Raw genomic sequence first — 26,867 nt, 5'->3', positions numbered from 1 at the left:
AAAGTGTATACCATAAATTCTACAGGCATATCACCTTTTGCGGAAAAAAAAAAAAAGTAATGAAAGGTGGGGTGTGGGTGTGGGTGCGGAATCTGTTAACTTAGCACTGTATACTCCCCTGTTATTTCTTCAGTAGGTCCTGAAACATGGTTAAGCAGTGAGAGGAAGTGATGAAGCAAGCCATAATGCTTCAATTTTCTCCATCCCTAAAATAGGTAGCAGTGGTGATTATTCAACTGATAGAGGGTTTCAGTTACATATAGTTTGCATAATCATTAATTGATATATTGCGTTCTGAATGTGCACTATAATTGGAATTTACTGTCAGTATGCTTTCTTTTTCCCAGTTGCATTTTCCACATCCTTTAGGTGCAATCCATAGTTGAAAACATGAAGTATCTAGGGGGTTATAAATCTGTTTATAGGTTAGGGCTATTGATCACAAACTGTTATGAAATCCTTTGTATAACTTCAAGGTTTGAGATTAATGTGTTTTCAACGTGTGATCAACACTTGGTTTAAGAATATATTACTAGAGAAACAGAGCTTTCCACAACACAGTCCATATGACCTATTATGTACCTCTTTTTAGGATGAAGTTAAGTATGAAGTATGAAGGAAGCTTAAGTTGATTACTGTGAACTTAGAGTTATTAGATGCTGTGCTTAGGCCACTTTATTGTGTGCATGAGTACCTCTCTGCATATACATGAAATACAGCAATGTGTATGTTAAATATATGCTGCCTAATGAAGTGTGATATTGCATGATCATATAGTTTCTTGAGAGATTAACTGATGACTTTCAAATGTTTTACTGAATAGATACTCTAAAACATGTTTTCATGTAATCTACATCTTATAATACTTCCAGTATTAAAAAAAGTGCAAATAAGAATGTGTTATTGCATAGTGGAAAAAACGGTACTGTTTACACTTAAAATCTTCTTTTTCCTTTTTCTCTTTTGTTTTTCAAAGCAGGTAATGTTTGGGGTGATCTTGAAGTAGTTTATTTAAATATAGACTGGATATTACCTGCCATTTGAAAAAAATATCAATTATAATGGGCTGCAGTTCATAGTAATAAGAGTTGACAATATATAATGAAAAATTTATCCTAATCTACTGTTTAACTTTGGAGCTAATTATGTTTAGAAATGTGTTAAAAAAGGAGAATACTCAATAAACATTGTAAAACCAGCTTGAAAACAGAGTAGGTGATGTCTTAGATGTTCATATTTTTGGCACTGGGGTTACATGAAAGGACTTAATATATCATGCCAGACTACATAGGACTTTTTAAGGTTGTTTTGGTTTTTTTTTCCTTCAAGATGAGCATGGGATAGATTTTTCTTTCCTAGGTAGTACTAAACATGCTGTTGTTTTACTGTCTTTGATAGCTGAGAAATCTCAAACACGTGCATCTGAAAGTAGAGAAATGTAGGTTTCATCTTTTCATATGTTTTCTGTTTAGTAAACAGTCATGTAATAATCTAAGCAACAATCTCATGCCATTTGTCACAGTTTCTTGTAAGGCAGGTCTACACTCCCTGTGAGCAGAGATTCTCATAGTTGAGAAATTTTATCCCATTATTCATAGAAGTGCTTGTTGGAGCATCTTGTTCTTGGTGTTTGTATGTATACCTTGGGGTTGTGCATCCAGAAAGAATACTTGTAGCTCCTCTGTGGTTAAAAATGTGTTTATTCACTTCCCTGCCATCACAGTTGTTACATTGAAAAGTAATATTTTGGATTTTGAAATTAAGATGTATTAAATCTTGAGTTATGTAGTTTGATGGAATATTTTTCATTTAGCTCGATATTTTGCATTGAAGATACAATTGTCTTGTTTTTTGTTTGATGTAACTTATGATTATGTAATCATTTACATTTAAACTGTGGTTTAATTCTCCTAGATTGATAGTGAATATTGCTGCAATTGACTATAAGTAAGCCTAAATCAAAACTATGCTCCAGAGTAGTGTATTCCTGGCTACCCGTTATGTGATTGTTATGCTTTACAGTATTCTGTAATTTCAACCTGAAATTGGCTGAACACATATTACTTTTTTAAAAAAAATCGCACATCATAGAACAGCCCTAGTGTAGCTGACCAAAATACAGCTTTATAATTCTTAAATATAGTTATTTTACAGACTTAATTTTCCTTGACCTTTTTGTTGTGTAGTAAGGTACTGTTTTCGTTGACTACTCATTACTTCAAAGTAGAGGATGGAGGTGAAAGATCAGTCTGTGTCACCTTTGGTTTTTTCTTCTTTGTGAAAGCAATGGCAATTCTCATTGTGACAGAAAACTATCTAGAGTTTGGACTCGAATCAGGTAAGTCCTTTCTTTAGTGTTTTCAACAGCTCTAGAGACCTGAAAATTTTATTTATTTATTTATTTCCAGTCTCTTAGGTGTTTTTGAGAATATCTGTGTTAAAATGAACTCTATATGTCGTACACGTCTAAGAAAATTTGCTTTGGAATGCACATTCTGAAGGATATCCTGTATTTTTTTCGTGCTTTCTTTTAAATAGTGTAATCTTTGCCTAGGTTGTTTGTTTTGTTAATTGTATTTGCCTTCCAGTTTTACATTTAACCCATTTTGCCTTTCATTGTAAAGTGAAGCTCCTTTACTGGGGGGAAAAAAAAACCAAACAACTTATGTTTGTAAAAAATAATGTTAATTTTATTCATGTTCCTGAAATGTACAGATATCAGAGATGTTAATAATCAGGTTTTATTGCATTATGGCATACTAATTAGCACATGAAAGAGCTATGCTAGACATATGCAAATTTATTTAAAAGATGACCTGTTACCTAGCATTTTATTTCAAAAAAGGAATTCTGCATTTGTACTGTAATAAAATACATATATTATATGTGTCTCTGCAGGATTCTCGAATTTCTCAGAAAGTGCTATGCGGTTTCTTGAAAAGCAGGGTTTGGAATCCCAGTAAGTTTCTGGAAATACATTTGCCTGTTTTATGAGTGCATTTATAACTAAACCACTTGGATTTTCTTAGCAAGCATTTGTCTTGCATATTTTGCTCTTGTACGTGCATATAATCTCTATAATAATGTGAAGAGGTGGGTTAATGAAAATAATTCATCAGTACTCACAAGTAACTTAAGATGCAGTGGTGTTTTCTCTTTTTAATTTGGTTTCTACCCTGACATTTTGGTTGTAGTTCATAAAATACAGTTCAAAACTATAAACATTTTTTTCATAGTAATTCCTTTCAGCTTTGCAAGGATTGCTTAAAACAGCTGATAGGTATTTTTTGCCATTCCTGAGGTATGCAAGAGGATGAGTGTGCAAAAGCTACAGATGGAGCTTGTGATAGAGTTGGCATTAGGAATAACTTCTGGTGTTCAGTCCTGTTTTCAGGTTGTTATAGTCTTTTCCTATTATGCAAAAACATCTGCTTGCTATGGGACATCCAAATTTTGTCTAGACTGTCAGAGGAACATGCCATAGCTTGTGATGTTACATAAATATACAATTGCTGTTGTAGACAGCCTTTGTATATTGTAAAATGGACTTATGTTACAATTCTTGCCTTATGCACATGCTCTAAAATGCATTTATGGGGTATGTCATCACTGTGGGAATGCAACTTTGAATTTCTTGCTTGGGAGTTCTCAATTATCAGGCAGAAGCTATGGAAGCTATTTTTGAGGAACAGAAGTTTCCTCGAACTAGATTAGCGTGTGAATTAGTGTGTGAATAAACTCATGGGAAACCCTTAACTGAATCCCATGTGTTTCTTAGCCTTTCTTCACTCTGCTTTTCCTAAGCTATTGCAAGTTAACTAACTTCTGTATTAATTTTCCTGTGAAGTGTTTATTTATTTTTGAACTTTTGCAGTGCTTTGGCTGTTTACAGCAGCAGTTGAGTTGATGATGGTGTCTCTTGATAGTCTATATGATGTAGATTAAGAAAGAATCTGAAACTCACATGGATCACTAGATTTGTTTTTGTTCCTCTTTAATCTGTGTTAGTTACATGTCACTTGTTTTTTTGTGTAATCCAGTGCTTGTTAATTCCGTAATTCAGTTGATACTGGATATTTTTTTCTGAAAATTTTTTATATACTCCATAGTTCATTAAAACAAATTATATTAATAACTTGGAAGACATTAATTGGCCACATGTATGTTTTAGATAAATCTGTGAAAAGCTGCAGTAATGAGTTTGATAGAACTTTTTAATGGATAAAGGTAGAATATAAGTAGTATAACTTAAATATCCATTTTGGTTTTGATCAGTTAAACTTATGATGCATCTGTTCCTCTCCTAAAAACATAATCATTAAATTAATTCTATTAGGTATTTCTGTTATATAATTTGTTGTTAATTACAATATAAAATGATTATTTTTTTTGTTCTTCTCCACTAACAAACAACATCTTATAGGCAGTAGCTTAGATTTTCTGTTTTTCGAAGAAATAAATAGGTGACTTGTATTTTTTTATTTTAACTCCTGATTGGTTTGTAATAATGCTGGTATTCCAGAGTAAAATTATAGAATGCTGTTTCCTTTTTTTATTAAATGTTAGATACTGTTGAGTTGAAAGTAGTTTCTGATACCCCACCCCCCCAACTTCCTCCCCAAGAAAATGCTTATTTCCTTTCTTTTCTTTTAGGGGTCCTGTGTCTAAACTAACCTTCAAATTGTTCCTGGCTGTTCTGTGTTCACTTATTGGTGCTTTTTTGACATTCCCTGGCTTGCGACTGGCTCAAATGCATCTGGATGCTCTGAATTTAGCAACAGAAAAAATAACACAGTAAGAGAAAATATATGCACATAGGTATATGCTACTCAGTCTTAAATCTTTAATGTCTGAAAGTAAATAAAGCAAACTATTCCAACAAGAAGGTAGTGACTAAGACTTCTGTTGCTGCCTGCTTTTTGTATCTTGAGCAGACTCGCCACCTGCCTCTTTCTGCTCAACCTGTGCTCTGCCAGTCTGTTACATTCTTTGCCTTGTAATTAGAGTTCCAGTTAAAGGAGCTTTCCTTTCCTCCTGCAAGAGCTCCACCATGAATGTTTCTGCTTACTGCTTCCTTTCCTCTATCATATCTTTTTGGAAGTTAAGATAACTTTCAAGAAGTAGAGGTACAACCACAGACTTTTTTTTTCCACCCCCACCTCCAAGTGGGCATCATGCCTTTAATAAATTTAGGGTAAGACACAAAGAAAAGATGACCCAGAATATTTAATAAGAGTCAGATGTTAATGCCAGTTTAAAGGAATATTTTCATTTTCAGCCATCCTTGAGTTTGGTAGTAAAATATTTTCTCCAATTTAACTATTTCCCTTCAGTGTTCTCTGATTGAGGCAGAAACTCCAAATGTCTTTCATAGATCTTGACCTTTGATGTTTAATACATGTTAATGACAGATTCTGCAGCATAGGCCATTGTGATCATTCAGTCTGGTCACTTTACTAAGAGAACCGTTACGTTTTTCTGACACAAAAATTATTTATGTTCGGACTGCATTTTTTTTTTCTTTTCCCCCCAAAATGCTGAGCTTAAAAATTAATCTGTGTTTAAAGTGGGTCCTTCACTCTTGGTAAATTTAGAACAAAGTACTACTCTGTGTTATACTTGCACTCATTGTAGTTGAATGCATCCTGGTACAGCTGCAAGCTATTGGCTTGTTGTATCTGCTGTTAAGTTTCTGTCTATGTGTAGACTGTGACTGAGTCACTTCCTAATCTTTCTTTTCAGCTAAATAAACTGCTTAGTTTTTAATTTTTATGGTTCTCAGTATCTTAAAATTTCTTGTGCCTTTTCTGTAAGTATCCTCTAATTTTCCAAATCTTCCTTGATCTGTGGACGTGAGATCCTAGGCAGTAATATAAAATCTCTGAAACAGAAGTTCATTAATCAAGAACTAAAAGGGTAATTAATATCCACTAGAATGGGGTTATGGAAAATAAATCTTCTCTAACTTTAATGTTTAGAGGATATTGGAACTGGTTGTTGAAGATAACTTTGTGCAACACCAAGCAAATTATTTTCAAAAGTCTACCAATACTTCGACTATTCAACCGGAACGATATAAAAATTATGTTAAATGGATTAAAACTTGGTCAGATATCAATGTAATTAGGTAATGCAATTATAAACAAAGAATCATTGTCAAGTGATAGGTTCTAATTGGCCTGAAGAGGTTCTAATTGGCCTGAAGAAGTATTTGCCCTTAGTGATGTGTTTTTTATCAATGAGTAGATCATTATTGACTGTTTGCAGTTGTTTGACAGTGACTAAAGGAGAGTAGTAAATGAGGATGACATATCACTGATACAAAGCTCTCTAATTTGGGTACAGAAAAACAATGCCTTTCTCTGCAGCCAAATACATGGTCTGCTTTTGAAATAATAAAACAAAACAAACTTTGAAAGAAAACCCTCCAGATCCCCAAAGCTGCCCAAAAAACCTCCAAGCTCCCCCCAAAACCAACCAACCGCCCCCCGCCCCAAAAAAAACCCCAACAAACAACCCAAACCACAGAAGAAACAAAATGGAGGGGACAAGCTGCCTTTCCCATTCCATTACAGAATGGAAAACCTAATTTACAGGGAACACTGGGGGGGGGGGGCGGGGAGAGGAATTAAAGGTTAATGATTAACTGCGTCTTCACTACTATATTCCAGATTATTAATGTGGTTCTTTTATGTATATAGGGAGTAAGGGTTTTTTGGGTAAACAGAATAAAAATAATCTGGTGTCCCTTTTGGTTTTGATAGCTGGTTTGATTTTTTTCTTTAGCAGCAATATCCTTCCCTGCATATATTTTGGAGTTGTTTGGAATAAGTCAAGTTTTCAGATATTCTAAGAGCCCTTTTTTTAAGCCACAATGCATGTGATTTCACAGTATGTTATATTACTGTTTTGTTGAAATGTAAGTCATACCTATCAAATAGGGAAGTAATTTTCTTATTTACCTTTCTCCCAACTATTTTAAAATTTGGATTTCTCCTTTTGAATCTGTACCCCCAGTTTCAATGGTATGGTAATTGTTTGTATTTAATAACTCCCTCCCTTTTTTTTTTTCTTCTTTCAGAACATTGCTACATATAAACTTCTTGGCACCTTTATTTATGGTTCTACTGTGGGTAAAACCAATCACTAAGGACTACATTATGAACCCACCTTTGGGCAAAGAGAGCGTCCCTTTGTAAGATTCCCTTTAAAAATTCTTTCTGGGGTATTGAGAACAAAACCATAAGTCTAAGTAGTGCCCTGTGAAAGTCATAGAAATGTGAAAGACTTAAAATTTAATAGAGTCTGCTGTCAAAGGTATTGTGGAAGTTGCAGCTGAGCTCTAAAGAGCTTCTGTTATTTCAGAGGAATGAGAATTAGTTGCAGAGCATTGAACATTAAGGTGGTCATTCCCAAAAAGCTGTCATCTTCGGGCATCTCCTTGGCAGTGATGGGTTGTTCTTCCTAGGGTTGGAATACCACCTCACTGCCACCTTCTGGAACCTTGTATCTTACATATTGGTGTATGAGAGGAGTGGTTTCACTGAAGACAGTTGAGATAACATTGGCATGAGACAGGCCTAAGTGATTTTTCTTAAGATCTATGTGTAGATGAAGTGCATATGGAATTGATAGCTAAAATATTTAAACCATGAAAAGGCAAAGAATTTTCAGGAAGAGTGGTATCTGAAATAAATATTGTATAAGTAGCATAGGTGATTGTCATTGTCACTATTGGTCTAGATAATTCAAAATAGTAGTATTCAAATAGACTTGAAACAGATATGATTGGCTGACACTTTTATTGTTTTCTAGGTCTAAGATATGCTTCTAATAGTTCTGTGACCACTGAACTATTGCCTAAAACATTGCAAATATATATATTTTGTGCTTCTATTTTGTTCTTCAGTTTGTCTTAAAATGAGGGTTGTGCTATAACGGGGTATCTAAGCCAACTGAAGTACACATTTGCTATCTGGAACTGCGTATCTCAAAACCTGTAATTATCTGAGTGAGCTTGTTTTTTAGTGTCCTGTTTTCATTACTCAGAATTTAAGTATTTAAGAGCTGTTCTTGTTTACAGACAAATGGATACTAATTTGGATCTAATGCTGGAACAGGGCTACTAGGAAGTAGTAGTAGAGAAAAACAAAGGGCAAAAGTGAATATTACTCACACATGAACTTCATAACTGTAGATTGTGCGTTAAGTATTTTTGCCATATGCTCCAAGATTTCTTTACAGATGATACAAACAAATAACTGTTGCAGTAGATGACCTTTGAAAAACAGCATTACCCTTTTTTTTTTTTATCCACAGAATGTCAGAAGATACATTTGACACCGTGAGGTTGTGGATTATAATCCTGTTGTGTGCTTTGCGGTTGGCTATGATGCGCCATCATTTACAGGCCTATCTTAATTTAGCCCAGAAAAGTGTGGATCAGATGAAAAAGGAAGCTGGCAGAATAAGTATGGTTGATTTACAGAAAATGGTAAGTATGGTGGCACTGAGGTTATGTGTTTGGAGTGCTCTGTCTGTACAAATGCTTTTTTTCCAGTTTGTCTTCTGTGGCACAAGAACTGAAATCTGAATGAAGCTTCCTAAACTGTATCTCCTATAAAAATAGGACCTTTACAGAGAAATTCTGCAAACCAAAATATGCAGAGATGTATCATCCATATTATGCAGGTGGCTTTTCTTAAGTTATTTGGAAGTTGTTATGAAAGATCCCTTCATGAATTGTTCTTTACAAATATGTGCAAACATGATGTGTTTCTATTCAGCCTGAATAAATCCTGGGGAGTGCACAGGGTGAGTGGTGGTCTGTAGCTACAACATGGGAAAAAAAAAGAAGTTGCATTTAGACAAAAGGGTAAAATACTGTTGCCTAACCCCAGCTGTGATTTTTAAATTGAGGCAAAATTTTAAGATAAGGTGTTTATATTCTGGGATCAAATGAGACACGTTTAATTCTGTCAGACCACTCTCAAGTGCACTAGCCTAGTTACAAAACTGTTTGTCTGTCTTGTTACTCTGGCAAAGGAAAAATTTCTTTGATTTTTTTTTTTTATTACCTTTCTTTAAAAAAAAAACACAAACATACCATCAACAAACTGAGGAGGTAGAAATTCATAAGCTTGTTGTAGAATGGTGTTGCGTGTTGCCTGCAAAATAAACTTATATTTCTAGTGTTGATGATAGTGCTGCCTGATGATGCTGCTGAGTTGAGGTGTATTGCAGGAGGAATATTGAAGTATGCCATAAGATGCCTCTCTAAGGATTGTCACTATTACTTATAATCTTTGTCCTTGGCTTCACTGAGTATCTGAATGTCGTAAGTGAATTATGCAGTAGTTATTTACAAACAAAGTGGCTAGCAATTTGCTTCAGAAAAAAGGTTAGGAAACACAGGTAGCAGCCAGTGGTTACGACAGAACTGTGCTGATTGCTGTGAATGAATACTTTTAGTTCTGGGAGCTTTCATCCTATCTATAAAAAAATAATGTCTTCTCTATGCGGTGTTTCCTAAATCTGTTTATCCAATATTTCTGTATCTTCTCTTTGAGAAGGCCATAGCCACTACAGGAAGTCCTGTCTTGTGTCACTAGCCATGTCTGCTTTATCTTCTTCTGGAACTTCTGCCCGTAAAGTCTTTTCTATCTGTCATCCTCCAGTGATCACTACTTTTTAATTTGTTCTTTTTATCATATTCCATCAATTATCTTACAGTATTTTTTGTCGCATGGTCTTTCTTCTGTCAGTGTCTTACTAGTTTTTTTCTCACGTTATTTTTTTGATGCTTGCTCATCACTAAGCCCTTTGAGGTTTTAGAGTTATTTCCAAAAATGTCATGTCTGCCTTCACCTTTTTTGCCACCCTGTAGTCTGTTCTTTTCTAAAATCCAGTTAGCTTTATTTCATTGCTTGCTTGCTATTGATTTTATGATGTTTTTCCTTCTTTATTTGGTCTAATCTTTTAGGTCAATAGCTTATGTAAAATATGTAATGTAACAATCTTGAGAAAGATGGAACAGATTAGTAGCAGGGGGAGGGATAAATCTGAGTGGATTTCAATGAACCATAATGTATACCTGAAATAAAGACCATTTAAATGCTTTGTTATTGATGAACTGCTAATGAAAAATCATCTTGTCATTGTTTTTAAAATACTGGTGTTTCAGTTGGAAATCTGAAAACTGTCTTGCTTTTGAAAAGGGACTGCAATATTAATGAAAATTTCATTTCCTTTTTATGAGGCTTTGGACTGTGACTACTACTTCATTTTTGAAATGGGATTTAGTTTATAAATCACTGGGGACTTTAAAAATTAAACATATATTTAGCTTTCATTCTGGTGTATTGAAATAGGAATCTTTGGATGATGACATGAAGTTTGCAGAAGCAAAATTGATTCTGTTTATTTTAACAGAACTGATGCTTTTATTTATTTCCTTTCAGCACTTCCTCTCAGATTTGTAAATGTCCTGAAACTAGAGTTCATTATAGGGATTTCTTCATTAGGTCTTTTGAAGACAATATGTCACATGCCAAGATGTGCTAGAAAACTTTTAAAACAGCTTTAATGCATAAGTACTGTTTTTTTTTTTCATAAATTGCGTGTTTTTCATAGACATGTTCATAAAGGATTGCTTTGATCAGCCAGAACTCATGAATTACTCTTTTCTCTTTTCCCAGGTGGCTCGGGTATTCTATTATCTTTGTGTAATTGCACTGCAGTATGTTGCACCATTGGTAATGATCCTTCACGCAACTCTGCTTTTGAAAACACTAGGTAGGCAAAATTTGATGAACAAAACTGTGTTCTGTTCTACACAGGGCCTTTATATTTTCAGTCTACTAAAGAGAATTAGAATGTACGGGTACGTGCAATACAGAAATACTCTGTAGTTTCCTGCAATTTAAAACATACTGATGTATGGCTGTTAAGCAGTCCTCTTCTGTTGCTGCTTTTGACATCTTTCAATTATATGCGAATTAGTTTATTTCTGAGAAATTGTGTAATACAACCAATTAAGCTGTTTACTTCTGTTGAAATATTTGTCTTTTTAAAGGTGAGTGGTATAAAGCATTGTTGATTTAACCTTATAAGCATCTGTTAAAGGAATGTTTTTTTCAGCTTTTCAATCTTAAGTAGGCTTTTTGAATGGAAATTGAGATACGTGGTTCATTTCAGTATTGGGAGATCTGATGTCACTCTGTTGGTTCCCCCCCCTCCCTTTTCTTTCTTTCCTGTGAGGGATGTCTTTCACATCCTGCTACGCAGCCATGGCATTCTTTTTGCCAAATGTCAGTGGAAAGAGATAGGCTGTATTAGGCTGTGATTCATCCCATTCTGAAGTAGGTATCTACACCTGGTGAGTAGGTATCTACACCTTTGGAAGAAGGGGCAGGCGACTCAGGGGGACTACAAGGATGTTGTGAGGGTGGGCAGGGAGAAGATCAGAAAAGTGAAGGCGCAGCTGGAACTTAAACTGGCCACAGCTGTTAAAGACAACAAAAAAAGTTTTTATAAATATGTCAGTGACAAAAGGAGGGCCAGGGAGACTCTCCCTCCTTTGTTGGATGCAGAAGGTAACCTTGCCACGAAGGATGAGGAGAAGGCTGAGGTACTTAATGCCTTCTTTACCTCAGTCTTTAATAGTCCAGCTAGTCATCTTTGGGTTTTTCAGGCCCCTGAGCTGGGAGATGGAGATAGGATGCAGAGTGAAGTCCCAGTTGTTGAAGAGGTGGCAGTCACTGACCTGCTCCTCCACCTGGATGCGCACAAGTCCATGGGCCCAGATGGGATCCACCTGAGGATACTGAGGGAGCTGGCAGAGGAGCTGGCCAAGCCACTCTCCATTATTTATCAGCAGTCCTGGTCAACCGGGGAGGTCCCGGATAACTGGAAACTAGCAAACGTGACGCCCCTCTACAAGAAGGGTCGGAAGGAGGATCCCGGGAACTACAGGCCTGTCAGCCTGACCTCGGTGCCGGGGAAGGTCATGGAGCAGGTCATCTTGAGTGCCATTATGCAGCAAGTGCGGGACAACTGAGGGATCAGGCCCAGCCAGCATATGTTTATGAAAGAGAGGTCCTGCTTCACTAGCCTGATCTCCTTCTATGACAAGGTGACTCGCTTAGTGGATGAGAGGAAGGCTGTGGATGTTGTCTACTTGGACTTTGGTAAGGCCTTTGACACAGTCTCCCACAGCATTCTCCTGGAGAAGCTGGCTGCACACGGCTTGGATGGGTGCACTCTACGCTGAGTTAAAAACTGGCTGGACGGCCGAGCCCAGAGAGTGGTGGTGAATGGAGTCAAATCCAGTTGGCAGCCGGTCATGAGTGGTGTTCCCCAGGGCTCAGTGTTGGGGCCGGTCCTGTTCAACATCTTTATCAATATGATCTGGATGAGGGGATTGAGTGCACCCTCAGTAAGTTTGCAGATGACACCAAGTTGGGTGGAAGTGTTGATCCGCTGGAGGGTAGGAAGGCCCTGCAGAGGGACCTGGACAGGCTGGATCGATGGGCCGGGGCCAACTGCATGAGATTCAACAAGGCCAAGTGCCAGGTCCTGCACTTTGGTCACAACAACCCCATGCAACGCTACAGGCTGGGGGAGGAGTGGCTGGAGAGCTGCCTGGCGGAAAAGGACCTGGGGGTGTTGGTTGACAGCTGCCTGAACATGAGCCAGCAGTGTGCCCAGGTGGCTAAGAAGGCCAATAGCATCCTGGCCTGTATCAAGAATGGTGTGGCCAGCAGGACCAGGGAGGTGATAGTGCCCCTGTACTGGGCGCTGGTGAGGCCGCACCTCGACTACTGTGTTCAGTTTTGGGCCCCTCACTACAAGAAGGACATGGAGGTGCTGGAGCATGTCCAGAGGAGGGCAACAAAGTTGGTGAAGGGTCTAGAGCACAAGTCTTATGAGGAGCGTCTGAGGGAGCTGGGGTTGTGTAGTCTGGAGAAGAGGAGGCTGAGGGGAGACCTTATTGCTCTGTACAACTACCTGAAAGGAGGTTGTAGCGAGGTGGGGGTCAGTCTCTTCTCCCTAGTAACGAGTGATAGGACGAGAGTAAACGGCCTCAAGCTGCGCCAGGGGAGGTTTAGGTTGGATATTAGGAAAAACTTCTTCACCGAGAGGGTGGTCAAGCATTGGAACAGGCTTCCCAGGGAAGTGGTTGAGTCTCCATCCCTGGAGGTATTTAAAGAACGGATAGATGTGGTGCTCGAGGACATCGTATAGATGGACTTGGCAGTGCTAGGTTGACAGTTGGACTCGATGATCTTAAGGGTCTTTTCCAACCTTGACGATTCTATGATTCTGTGAATCATACCCAGCACTGACAGGGGTTCCGAGGCAACTGTATCACCTGTAGATGTTTGGATGTCAAAAGGTAAGATGAATCCTACTCTGATAGCTTTCTAGTATGATCAGGAAGCCATGCAGATGAGTACAGTTAGTATTTACTAGGTTATAAAAACTTCCTTTTTTTTTTTTTGGGTGTGTGTGAAATATATATATAAGATGATCTATAGAGTGATAGAAATAACAGAACTTGAATTTAATGGTACAAAAATCTGTTATTCATTTCTTTTCAACAGGTAATTATTCTTGGGGTATCTACCCGGAATTGAATTCTGACACTTCAGTAGAAAACAGTCTGCTTCCCAGTTCAATTAATTCTGAGTCTTCACCTGCTGATGGAAAGATGAAAGTAACTGTAGTGCAAATAACAATGGCTTTGGGAAGCCTAAAGAATATTTTCACTCCTCTCCTGTTCCGGGGACTCTTGTCTTTCCTCACCTGGTGGATTGCTGCTTGCCTCTTTTCCACAAGCCTCTTTGGGCTTTTCTATCACCAATACCTGACTGTGGCATGAAGAGGTCAACTGACAAAGCAAGTATGCGGTCAAATTCTAGATACAAACCCAAGTACCCAAGAGGAGATGAAGAGAAAATAAGAAAACTATATATGAAAACATATCAGAATTTTTTTTAAACACTTCCTCTGTGTTCTCAGGGTGAATATTCTTATAATGTTTAAAATCGCAACTGGGCTTGTTATTTTTGTTACTGAAATGATAGGTAACTAATTGAATTGTAGTATTGGGTCTGACTGATGTTATTGTGTGGCAGGTGGTGGTGAGCGTGCTGAAAAGATACGACCTCTGAGTATCTTGTTTTCCATAAACAGCAAGCCAACCTCAAAACTTTGTGTTTTAAGCATCAACAGTCAGTGACTGAACTGTGTTAGAAGGGTACTGGTTATAGGGATGGTGGCTGCCTATCGATTAAATCTTGAAACTGAGCCATACAATAGAAGGAGATAGGGGATTTAAAAAAAAAAATCTGTTGGATAGCTATCAATCACTTTTCTCCATGAAAAATGAAATAATCCAACAGGACAAAAGAGATACTGTATATTACAGTAAGGAAAGTTGTATAAAATTTAAATTTAACAGGAGTAGATGTATGGACCTGACAGGTATTGCTGCCTAAATATTTTGCAGGAATGCTTGTGGAGTAAGAGGAGAGTTATAAAAAAATATATTATTTCAGTCCCTGCGGTCATTTTGAAGTAATTGCCATCTGTATTGGTGCTAATATTGATCTGCAGATTCCATTTGGATCTTTTAAATTTTTTCTTTTCAGGTAATAAATAAATTCCATTGAATTAATAAAATAATAGAAGTAGATTAGTGACACCAATCAAACATTTCAAAAGAAATAGTTTAATCCTGCTGACTGAGAGTGTATGTATCTGTGTAATGTACATATAAATATATATTATATATTAAATATATAATATATATGAAGTTACAAAGTATGGAAACTTTATTTTAAATTACTGAATGTATCTTACAGGGCTGTGGGAGAGGGATGTATGTGTATCTAGTAATTTCAAGATCCCTTTTAAATGCAAATTAAATTCTTTTTGAAAGTTCAGTTGAAAGGGCTATTTGTTTTTGGTGCCTCTTCAAAGGTACTTAGCTATACTAAAGAACTTACACTCTTCTGGAAGAAAAGATCTACTTAAACTGTTAATCTTGAAATTTCTCCTCTGTCAGATAATCATCTTTTGCCACTCTTATCTGTGTTACCTTGGCCATATAGGAATAACTAACATCTCTTGGCTTCAGAAATAGATTTTCTGTAAAATAAAACAGCTATAGTAAGGAGGAGCAAAGCATTAACTTTAAAAGTTCTGCTTAACTAAAGGGATAGATTCCAAGTATAAAACCATTGCAAAACGAAGTAGAATGACAATTTTTCAGATGTTTTGTGTAATTGCAAAACAGGAATGGGAATTTATATGCAGTAACATTATTAAAAAGTTAATATTACATTCTTCAGAGGTCAGTGGGTTTTTCTAACTAATACTAGCTGTTTTTATGTTACTGTTCTTTTTCTCTTGAATTTGTGTACAGCTTTGGCATAGAATAAGCATTTATAAATGGAAAAGCTTAACTAAATATTTAATATGTAGCAAACCTACCATGTGGGAAAACGAACCGTCAGTGAATGCAGAAAATTAAAGATTTAAGCTGGTGATAAACTGTCTTACTACGCTGAATGCCTTTTAAGTTAGTTTATTAAATTGCATTTACTGATACTAGGGAAAGATTTATGTACACCAGCTAGTACCTACTGTATGCATTTGGGATGTTTGAGAACACCTTGCATGATTCTATTGGTTTCATTGCAGTATAGTATTTCAGTGCTACTGGTGCTGCAAGCTTTCTATTTTCACACCAACTTTTCATAACTTAACAGGGAGAAAGGCTTAACTGTGTGAATTGGCCTAAAAAGAAAAATATTTAACTTCATAGACTCAGATCTCAAAACATTCTTAGGAAATGTCTTTCAGATTAATAGAATGACAAAATATGACAGGTCCAGCAATACTAGACCCACTTTCTTTTAGTTTGAGGTGTATCATTACTAACAGAATTAATAGGGCCAGCTTTTAAGTTGTAGTTAGGTATCCAATGTTAATGTTTTATTCAGGAAAATGAAACAATACAGTCCAGTTTGATTCTGATGGCGAACTTGGCCGAAGAAGCTCACTATGTAGGAGATGTAACCTATTGTTGCAATCTGAAGGACAGGAATAAATTTTGAATACTGGAGAAGATTTCAAAGTAATGTTAAGTAACAAGAGTTTCTGTTGGCATAGGTATTTGTTCGGAAAGCTCATAAGTAAAAATGAATTGTAGTTATATAATATTGCATTCAGCAAAGGTAATTGATTTTGTGTGTAGCTGAGCTTCGCAGAGCTTTTGGTAAGAACTCACTCTGTCATATTCTTCAGGCGTCACACTGATCACAGTGAAAAATAGGCACCTGGATGTTGCTAATGTTAAGATCAATGCTTCTGGCCATTGCTGTTTCATTGTTCTGTAGAACTGAATGGTTGATCTTCTGGTCAGCAGTCTGATCTGAGTGGGAGATGGTCTTTCTATGGATACATTTAGTCCTTACATGAGTCTAGGAGGCTTATTAAAAACTAATATGGCAATAAATGCCTTTGAAATGTGAGATGACAGTGAAACTCGAGGGGGCATATTGCTACAGTTGTGAGTAGTGCTTCCTACAACTACGTTATAGGCTCAAAAGTGACTTTTAAAGTAAAATAGCAACCCTGATAGTCCTGACTTCTGTGTATATCATGTAAGCTCCAAAGGAGTGTCTGCACGCTTCTTTAGTAAGTTCCTTTAAAACAGCAGCTGGCAAATGATTTTTTTTTTTTTTTTTTTTTGAGACCTTTATCAGCTCGTGGGGGGGGGGGCAAAAAAGCATCTTACAGAAATGGAAAAGCAGGTAAAACCTGACTGAGAGGTTACTAGTTTTTATTCAGGATTCTTAAATGTTTGTCTTGCTTTTTCCTCACTACTTACTTAATTTCTGAGAATTTTTAGAAGGAAAGGTGCCTTTGACAAAGAATCAATGTTTCTTAATGTATTTCTTTCTTCCTCAATTCAAATGTCCCTTTCTCATGCCAGTAATGTGACTTGTTAGGTTAACTTCTTTTTCCTATCCACAGCTTTTTTCCTACCTTCCCTACACAGAACTGACTGGGCTAAATTAGTTCAGGATTGTATTTTGATTTTTATTGTTTTGGTTTAAATTAATTATTTTTGAAGGATTAGTTCCTTTAAATAGTTTAAATAACTTTGAATTCCATCTGAAATATGAATAAATTTGTTAACGATTGTTTCAACACTGCACTTTTATTATAGAAGTCTCTTTAGACAAAATATTAGGATAGTGATAAAGCCAGGTCTTCCAGCATGTTCAGGCAAGTCCAAACATAACCCTTGGGCTATTTCTGAGCTTAGAGAAGTTGGTTAGGAAAAGGAGAATAGATAAAAACAAGTCTGTTCTTCCACTTTGCAGGCAGTGTTCTCAGACAACATTTGTCCGCTTTTGCTATCTTCTCAAGCTATGGGATTTGCCAGGTTTTGAGGTATTTTTAGCTGCACAGTTTTTCCTTTTCCAGACTTCTCTTGCATAAGAATCAACAGATAAAGTAATGGGGGAAAACCAGGTAGTATCAGTGCAAGAGAACATCCTAGTACAGAAGGACATGCTTTAGAAAATTCGTTTCTGTGGCAGTTGTTCTTCTCCTTTGAGTCACAAGTACTGGAAGATGTGTGAATAGAGGTGCGTGCTTACCTGGGTTGTAAAGTCGTACTCACCTACGAACAAAAATGCCACCAAGACACATCAACACAGCAATTAGGTAACATAACCTCAGTCTATTAAATGGTTAGCGAGTATTTTGTCACAGTAACTACAGCTAAATGGTACCAGAGGTCTTGGATTTACTGCATCAAAAACTTAAACTGTTTAATCTTAAAGCTGTTGGAAGGCTGTAAAAGGCCTTATGCCTCTTTATTTTCAAAGGCCTCTGTTTTCCTTTTGAACATTAGCTTGCTTCTCCAGAGAAGACTTTGAACAATTTTTCAATGCTATGCTTCATGTTTTGTCATATGAAACAAGTTGCACATTTATTTGTTAGCCACAAGAATTCTAGACGTAACCCCACAGTTCATTTTGTCACTACAAAGTTCACTACAAAGTTAAATAGAATATTTTAGTTAAGATTGAAGAATTAGGTGCACAGTGAAAATGGAAACATTGAATGAAAATGAGGCCAAAGAAAATTGTCTTGGAGAAATCTTTCTGTTACAGCTGAGCAAAATCTTAATAGAGTAAGGCAACAGCAGGTCACTTGTACCCTAAATCAAATATTAAATGTGTGTACCATTATGAGTAAATAAGACTGTTATTTTCAGCGTCTGCAGCCTAAGTCCTAAATCCCAAATGGTAAACTAAGAGCAATATTTTGACCTCACTGATATTTACTCTAACGAGCATCTAGGCAACAAGTATCGAAGCCAAATGTCTGATCTAGTTAAGCAAGCTGATGCAGAGTAGTCAGTCTGTGCTTCAGAGTGATTTTTTTTTTGTCCAGCTTCTTCTTTAGGAAGGTCTGCCATGCTTTGTGGCTTTGGCAGCACATGCACTGCAATGGATGGCTTGTCTAATCTTCACTCCTAAGACTAGACTGAAAGGTCTTCCACCTCTGTGGGAAAGATCATGAGGCCAAGATGTTATTTCAAGGCTGCTTTTATGACATCTATATATGCTGCACTTTTTCAAGTCTCTCCCTCTGGACTGCCAGGAGAGTAATGCTGCACTGGACATTGTTTTGCATGCCAGTGTATATGTACTTTTATAACTTTGATTTCAATGGCGTTTTTAATGGAAATTATTTTTAATCCTGATACCATGGATCGTCTTTTCATTTTTTTAAATTAATATCAGTGCCTGCAACTAGAAGTCAAATACTTCTACACTAAATTTTTTTTTAAAAATTGATGTCCAGACTGAAGTATTAATAAGTATGCAGTTTTATATTAAAGTGTGAAATCCACCTGTAAATACCAAACTTTTTCCATATGTGATCACACATCAGTCAAGAATCCTTATTCAGATTTGCAGCATTTTTCTCAACAACATGCTATCCATATGACTCTGCTATTTATAAAACAAACAAAAACCTCAGTAGAGTTTTGAGAGTAGCTTTTTACAAACTCCTTAGTAGTAGGCCATTTCTATTTATTTTATGATGCTGCTAAGTATTTTTTAAAACCTGGCTTAAAATATCTTGTGCTTAAAATCAGCCTTTGTTCTCTTCTTCTCTGTTCTTTGTAACTTTGCTTCCCTTGTATGTTCTAAGCTTCAAGAATGCATATTTATAGTATTTTTGATAAAAACCGAGGACAAAGAAAAATGCACCAAAAATTTTATTCTGTAAGTACAGTTCATACCCATGTCATGACGTGCCAACAAACAGTTTTTATTTTTCCTGTCTTCAATCATTCCTTTGTCATGTTGTTAACAATCTTGCACGTTTTCAGTATGTAAGGTTTTCTAGGAAGAACACGTGGGGAAATACTCTGTAATAGAAATCACAGGAGACTTTGTCTAATGTTTCAGTCTTTCCATTTATGTGAGCAAATATTAATGTAAAGATGCTAGTAACTAATTTAAGCCTAACATTTCTCATAAGGTAGACTTGTTACCAATTGCACAGGGAACATCCTCCAAGTTGTAAATATTTTATTTTAAATATGTCTCTGTTGCTGGGAACACACATTAATTCAGTGTTGTTGTTCTGTTAATAGTCTTGTTTTTGGTCTTTTTAAGCGAAAAGCACATAATACTTCCTACTCTAGAACAAACCTAAGAACAAAAGACTCCCCTCCCTTCATTTCACTATTTGCCAAATGCGAAACTCTGATGTTACTTACATAAATTCTAGCTTCCTCTTCTTGCTAATTACTGTTAAAATACGATTTTTATAGTTATAGCTTTACAAGTATTAAGACTGTCATACGTCACAGTGTAGATGGTGTCAAATGGTTGTTGCATTATATTGACCTGTCCTGACTGGTGTTGCGTTCATCTGCTGTTTCAAAACAAATTGTCTCGTTTGCCTTATGCTTTAGAGGTTCTTTGGGATCTGTGAACAGGAGAGCGCAGCACATGCTGGAAAAGCTGGGGAGTTGCTCTATTTTGGGTTGGGGTTTTGTGGACATTTGTTGGTTGTCTTTTTTTTTTTTAAGTCAGTGTGGATAATACTTAGGTACAATTACTACAAATAATAAACAACCTACAGTAAAACTGCATTCTTTTTGTACCCTGTAGACTAAAGTGCCTAAACGTGGGTGGTCTCTGGAAGACATGCTTTAAATTTCTTCTGTGTACCTTTGTAGGTACTTTGCTACAAAATAGAAGGTTAACGTTTGGAAAGAAAATACAAGGACTGCTAGCCCTAAAAGTGGAATTTGCTATAAAATTATTCTTTCCTTATGGGTTTTAGTATATAGAATGTCCATGTGTGTTTATGGGTTATTAGACGTTGGAGGCAAATAAGGTTTTGAAGAAATCTTTTCCATTCCTGTTATGTTAATGATAATCTAATAGCTTTGCCCACTACCTGACTAGTAATACAACACCCCACTGCCACCTGTGCATTCAGTTTTCTTTTTTTTTTTTTATGACTGAGGGAAGGAACTTACACAATTCTGAAAGGGTTGACTTCATTTTGTAGTGACACCCTGGTTGTTACTTAGTCCCCAGTTGCGCAGGCACGCAGGTGACTTCAGCCAGGTAGGTAGTTCTGTGTGAGCTCAGAAAGACCGCACTGAAGTTCACCACGTCCACTTGGATTTGGGGCACAAAGAATACAAAAGAGCTGGGTGGTAGCATGGCTGGCTGGCACTGAGCAAAGTGGGTCAAAAGACAAGGCACAAGTTACACCTTGTACCAATTTTGTAGAATGCTGTTAGGGTGTTGAATAGTGAAACCACCCTTACCTTCCAGCTACTTCCCCACCTCCGAGAATGGCAGGAGCTGAAGGTGAAACCTGCCTGGTCTGGTTCAGCAGGGAAATTAAAAAAGTGAGGAAACAGCAGGTGCCTACTCTTGAGTTAATTATGCATTCTAAATGTGAAACACTTGTAAGTTGAGATGGTGTTGCTGATTCAAATCTACCAAAGGAAGCCTTCCTCTGAGGAAGGCTTTATAAAAGCATTCTGAGCTTTTAGCTCTAAAAAGTGGCTGTAGAAATCTGTACTGTATATAGTACACCATTTGGGAAAACTTGCTCCAGTAAGCTTACTAAACATTTCCTTACACTATGTGTAAGAAATTTCATTGCTTTTTTACTGTAGAGCATTTAAGAAGCTGGTTTTGTCTTGCTTAATGTTACCATGTATCAGGCAGCATTTTATTAATGTGAAAATAGTAAGAATTGGTTTGTCATCTAAATGCCTAAATTCATTTAACATCAGAAAATTTTGCAAAGTGAAGCAAGATTATACTTTCTTATTCCCCAGTCATTCTGTTGAAGTGTTATAATTTAACTTTGTTTTTATATTGCACACTTTATTAAAACTAAATTTGTATCTATTAGTTGCTAATGGTAACACCACAGCAAGTCTAAGAGAAACTGTGATATCTGCTGTATATCAACTGCCCCATAAAGTTGCTTGCCTTTGTAAAGCGTTGATCGATGTTAGACATTTAATGTCTACTGCAGTGATGCTCATATAGTATTTTAGTATCCCTACATGTACTCCGCATGCGTTGCATTTGTGCAGTGTAAAAGGATAGACTGTTTTACAGTACTTCAGGTTTAAAAATAACTTCCATTATTTTATATAGTATTTCCCATATCCAAAATAGGATAATTTCTAAAGCCAAAGATCAATAAATATTTATTGTCTATCAGTGTGATTTTTCTTTTTCCTATTTTGTATGAAACATCCCAGTTGTTATCAACTTGTGCAAAATCTCCAGGTTTGCCAAAGAATGTGTGGTAAACAGACTTTTTCTCAGTTTCTATGCTAGTTTAAATTGTTTCTCTTTTCTAAAAATAGAGTGGACTGTTGATCCCCTCCTTGTCTGGGGTGCATCAGAATAAACAATTTTCTAGTATAAATGCAGGTAATGTCTTATTCACATTGCCCACAAAGAACCACTTACAGATTTAATATAAATGTTTTCGTTTCCAAGTGTTTCAGAATTAAAATTTAGGAGCAATTTAACTTCCTGGGAAAAAGATCAGCTGTACACAGTGGTAAGTGGAGGAAATTCTGAATTTCCCAGTACATTCATAGGATTTGTCACCTTTCTTCTTGACTGTCACTCTTCCCTATAGGAAACCACTTAAAAAAGGGGTTGTATTTGCTGTCTTAAAAAGAGAGAAGTAAAGCATTTAAATGTGTTTACATGGTCTCTTCTATTTGTTTCATCGTAGCAGCACTAAGAAGGAATAACAACTTGTAACCTTTGGTTTTTAATTTGATTTTTTGGAATATCGCATTTGGTTATGCATGGATTTTCTTTCCATGTGTGCAACATGTACAGATAAATGTTGCCAAAACTGCTTAGATAGTTCTGCACCAGTAAAAAAATCCTTGAGAAAACAGCCTCCTTTAACCTACAACGAAAGTGGTACCAAAGACCCCTTCAATTATTAAGGACAGTCCCATTGCAGAGAGGAAAAATGCCCCACAGTACCTAGGAAGAGCCAGTCTTGATTTTTTTGGGGTGGGGATATGAAAGTGTACAAGGCATTTGAGCTGTGGGACCTCCTCCTGAAAGTGATCAACCTATCTCAGATAATAGGGTGTGTTTAAAATCATGGTTAGGAGGAAGGTAATGAGCTATGGTGGAAGATTTGTTTGTGTGTCAGAAACCATCTCAGCCTTCTGCTTTCTCCATGCAACCTGAAGCCTGAGACTGCCCTGAGACTCTACAATCCCCGAGACTTTGCAGTAGAATGGGTGTTTAGCTTGGCATGTTCTTCTCAACAGTTTTTATAGTCCATGCTTCTACTTTGGATAATGTGTTGATGCTAGCTAGTTTGCCACTTCAAAGTTCAAGTTAATCAGTGGGTGCTGACACAGTGTAGGTGCTTCTCAAGATTTTTTTTTTTCTAGGCTAGGTTTCTGTGCCCTACAAAGTTTGTTGTGTTTAACCTTCAGAAGGACTTTGTCTGGAACCATACTGAACACAATCAGGTTACTTGGGCTATTGACTCTACAGCATCTTTTCTACCTGTGAAGTGTTCAAGTGCTGCAGAGCTCAAACAATCGAGCAGTTGTCTGGAAAAAGCATCCATCCCTCTGCTAGCCACAGCCCTGGTTGCCACAAAGGGGTGTGCTCTGCTCTTCCAGCTCTTCACATTCATCTACTCTGCAGCAAGAAGATGGTGTGAAAGCCCTGGCAGTGCACTCCTGGGGTGGAAGCAAGCCTTTGATTTCAAGGGTTATATGAGGTCTTGCTTTTGAACTCATCATGTTCACACTCCAAAGACCCACTGATTTAAAAGGTCTTCAGTGAGGAAAACTAGCAAAGCTGACCTCTGCTGTCAAGTGCAAGCATGCATGATTCAGTATAATAGCCTAGGGACTATCAAAATTTTTGAAATGTTAATTTTAGCAGAGTATGTTCTGTGGTAGAGGAAGGCCTAGAAGTGTGCTCCAGCCAAGAGGGCAAGCATCTACTACCTGTCCCATGCTAGCTGGTCTAGACAGGGCTGAAAAATGAAAATGTTGCTGTTTTGATTCACGTTTTATGAAGAATTTTCAAAGAAGATATAACACAATTACTGTTGCTTGCCTGCTTAATAGGCAGGCTGTTAACTGGTGGACTGCAAAGGGGATGCAGCAGGGCCTAGGAGATCACTCTTTTGGAGGAATATTCAGTTTCCCTCTAAATATACATTAAAAAATAGAAAGTAATTTTTTATACTTGTTCTGGATTCAATCCTGCAATATTTTCTGCTTCTCATAATAATATCTAAGTGTTTAAAGACCTCTCTGAAACACTGTTTGTTGAGGGTCAGCATTTTGCTTTCCCAGAGGACCTGGGATCAGAGACCCTGATGGGTCTGGGGGAAAGGCGGCTTCTTAGTTCATGAAGTGTGGAGCTACCTTGTAATTCTGTCTCTCTTGAAAGCTGAAAGGAAAATAAAGCATCCTTCTCTCAGAGTTAAGAGATTTGCAAGCTACTTTCAGTGATTCTGGATGACCACCCCATGCCCATGTTCTTCCCACCTGTCAAATTTGAAAGCAGTTTTTCAATGAGTGTAGAACTTGTGTGATTTCCTGAAATGCTCATTTCTATAGATGTATGGGGTATAGTGTGAAGCAGTTGTGCATATGTCAGAAACAGAAAGAATACAGGCTCTTAGTTGGAGTTAGATGTATCTGATCTTTTAGGATCACGGATGTCCAGTTGCTTCCTGTTCATTTGGGTTACATTGGGAATAGGGCATACCTGAAAGTTTTGATCCTGAAATCCAGTTTTTTTCCTTGAATGAGCACATAGTATTCCACTCCTACTCTGTTTTTGGTATCAGCCTGATTAGAAGAGTAAAATGTAAAAATCTTCAGCCCAAACATCTGTATCTTGCCCAAATTGCCAGTTCCTCTGTCCTCTTGCTCACAGAGTGTGATTGAGCTGTTACTGTCATCTCCCAGGCAGCACAACCTCACAGAAGTGGGAAAGGGGAGCACAGCAGAGTCATACATCAAGGAATTTGGGCTGCAATTTACAGAATGAAAAATACAGAAAGCAGTTGATCTGAACAGGGATTTGTTGGCTGCAGGGAAGCACAACGTGGTGATTTGGCAGTTCAATATAAACTGCTAAGAACCATCCAGGAGGTGCGGAGTGAATGTGACTTGGATTAAAAAACAAAAGGGGTGATTTGATTGTGTTGTGTAGCACAGGATAAGTGGGACCAATGCCATAAAACTGTAGGGTGAGGTGTTATGCGTTGTTTTTCTTGTGAAAACCCAGGAAAACTGGAGGATCAAGGACTAGAAAAATGACTTTTAGTGAGAAACGTAAAAAGAACTCTGCAGAGTATCAAGGGAAGATTCAGAGGTTAAAGTACCTTAACGTGGAATAAAAACTGCATAGAGAAGGACTCTAATCTTAGAGGAAGACAGAACAGGAACCAGAGACTGGAACCTGACACTAGATAAATTACAAAAGTAGAAAATGCAGTTTTAACAGAGAGAGTCAGTAATTGCATTGCAGCCTGAAGTGGTGAATTCTCCACTGGGTTGTCTTCAGACATCCTCTCTATAAGCTGCTATGGGTGAGCAAGTTACTGCTCTCAATAAAACGATAAAAAGTAAGGAACCAGGGGACAAACAACTAAACCACTGTTTAATTCAGTTCTTTTCTAAAGATTGGAATTTTGGAACTTTTGGATTGGCACTGCTGGGGCTGGATTGCCACATGGCTAGGAGGAAATGAACAAACTTAATTTCTTTAACCCAGAGTATATATAGCTGTTTTTTATATCGCATAGGTTTTAATGGCTTTGAAAAGTTGTAAATGGTGAAAGATTTTAAAACAGTTTTGCTGATATCTAGAAAAAAGGTAATGTAAATTTGAAAATAAGGAAATATAAATTAAGTAAATATAAATGTTACATTCTGTCTGTCTAGAGGCATACTGATATCTTCAAAAAGAAAGGTTTCTCTGGAAATTCTTTTTCTAAAAGATGCCAAATTGAACTCCGTGTCAAGAGTGGAGTCAGAACATTACTCTTATAAAGTTAGAAGTGTAAGTCTTCAGCGCTTGAACTTTTTGTTCTGATGCTACAATTTTACAATTCTTACTTCTCAGTTAAAAATAGAGCAGATGAGTTCCTTAGGTAAGCAGCTAGATGAGAGATCAAGAACTGCCACTTAGATTTTAGTTCAAGTTTTGGCTTTCCAAGCAGCACAAGTTGTTAGTAGGAGGAGACTTGCTGTTGCACTCACTGGCTTCAAGTCTGAGCTGGCAATTTAAGGTTCCACTTCTTTTAAATGCCTGGAGTAAGAAACATTTTGTCCTTTTCCTCTTTGTATTATTATAATTTTTATTATTATTAGCCTTTTGGTAGCTATGTTGTATTGAGACTTTTGTGCTACTGTCAAGAAACTCTACGTTAGACACGTATCCTCCTCCCTCCCCCTACAACTCCATCTTTTCATCAGAACCTTGCTTGAGAAACGGATGTCTCATGATGGTAGTTCAAGCAAGCTGTTGCAGTTGGTTTAGGAAGTTTCAGTAGGAATTCAGAGGCTCCTTGTCTGTTATCAGTCTTCAAAAGCTGGATTGGAGACTTTCTCCCTTAGTAGCATCTATATTCTGTTAAATTTTTTTTACTCATATATATTGGTGGTTTTTTTCGTATCTTAGTGTGCAGTCTGCTCTCAAAAGCACAGTTTTTAGCTGAGGGGTGGTGTTTTCGGTGGAGCAGTCTCCACAGGCTGCTGGCTGTGTCCCCACCTGGGTTTTGCCTTCAGCCAGCCCAGGCACATGCTCACCATCTCTTTCTGCATCCCGTATCCATGTCTCTTCCTCACCCACAAAAAGCGACGCTCTCACGTATCTGTAGTTACAGATCTAACCAATTACTCACCCTTTATATACTTGCACAGGCTACTACTATGTTCCTGGTCTTTTTTCCTCCTGCCCTTGACTGCAAGCCCAGTTCTTTGTACCCTCCCAGATGATAAGCCCCCAAGTGTCAATAAGACAGCCTTATTAATTACACAATTAACTTTGCCTCTTGTTTTGCAACAACTTTACAACATGGGTTCTCATCTGGATATTTGATAATTCCCAGATCCTTTTATGCAGTACTGTTGCAAGACAATTATTTGCTATTTTTATATATATGCTTTTTTCTTTTTCATTTAGTACTTGACACTTTGTTGTGTTTCCTTTTTAAAAAAAAAAAATTAGTATTAGACCATTTCTCCAATGTATCAAAGTTAC

At 37.1% G+C, this 26,867-nt stretch overlaps 1 protein-coding gene across 3 annotated transcripts in view; it reads left to right on the top strand.

Annotated features, from left to right (window-relative positions):
- The window catches only part of TMEM161B (transmembrane protein 161B), a 49,975-nt gene extending 33,194 nt beyond the window's left edge, over positions 1 to 16,781 (top strand). Inside the window, exons 6-12 of one of the 3 annotated variants that reach the window (XM_087761441.1) lie at positions 2,187 to 2,338; positions 2,899 to 2,959; positions 4,654 to 4,794; positions 7,082 to 7,195; positions 8,320 to 8,494; positions 10,698 to 10,794; positions 13,605 to 16,781. In XM_087761441.1, coding sequence (XP_087617567.1) covers positions 2,187 to 2,338; positions 2,899 to 2,959; positions 4,654 to 4,794; positions 7,082 to 7,195; positions 8,320 to 8,494; positions 10,698 to 10,794; positions 13,605 to 13,882 — 1,018 coding nt within the window. In that variant the 3' untranslated portion in view covers positions 13,883 to 16,781. Of the gene's footprint in view, positions 1 to 2,186; positions 2,339 to 2,898; positions 2,960 to 4,653; positions 4,795 to 7,081; positions 7,196 to 8,319; positions 8,495 to 10,697; positions 10,998 to 13,604 lie in introns of those variants that run through there. The other 2 variants (XM_087761439.1, XM_087761440.1) reach the window with 2 other exon arrangements.
- Positions 16,782 to 26,867: the final 10,086 nt, after the last annotated feature.

This window comes from Nipponia nippon, unplaced genomic scaffold, assembly GCF_047370975.1.
Source record: "Nipponia nippon isolate SJK-2023a ecotype South Korea unplaced genomic scaffold, ASM4737097v1 scaffold_24, whole genome shotgun sequence".
In the NCBI taxonomy this organism is placed as follows: Eukaryota; Metazoa; Chordata; class Aves; order Pelecaniformes; family Threskiornithidae; genus Nipponia; species Nipponia nippon.
The sequence above is the reverse complement of the archived record's forward strand: the minus strand, read 5'-3'. Positions and strand labels throughout refer to the sequence as shown.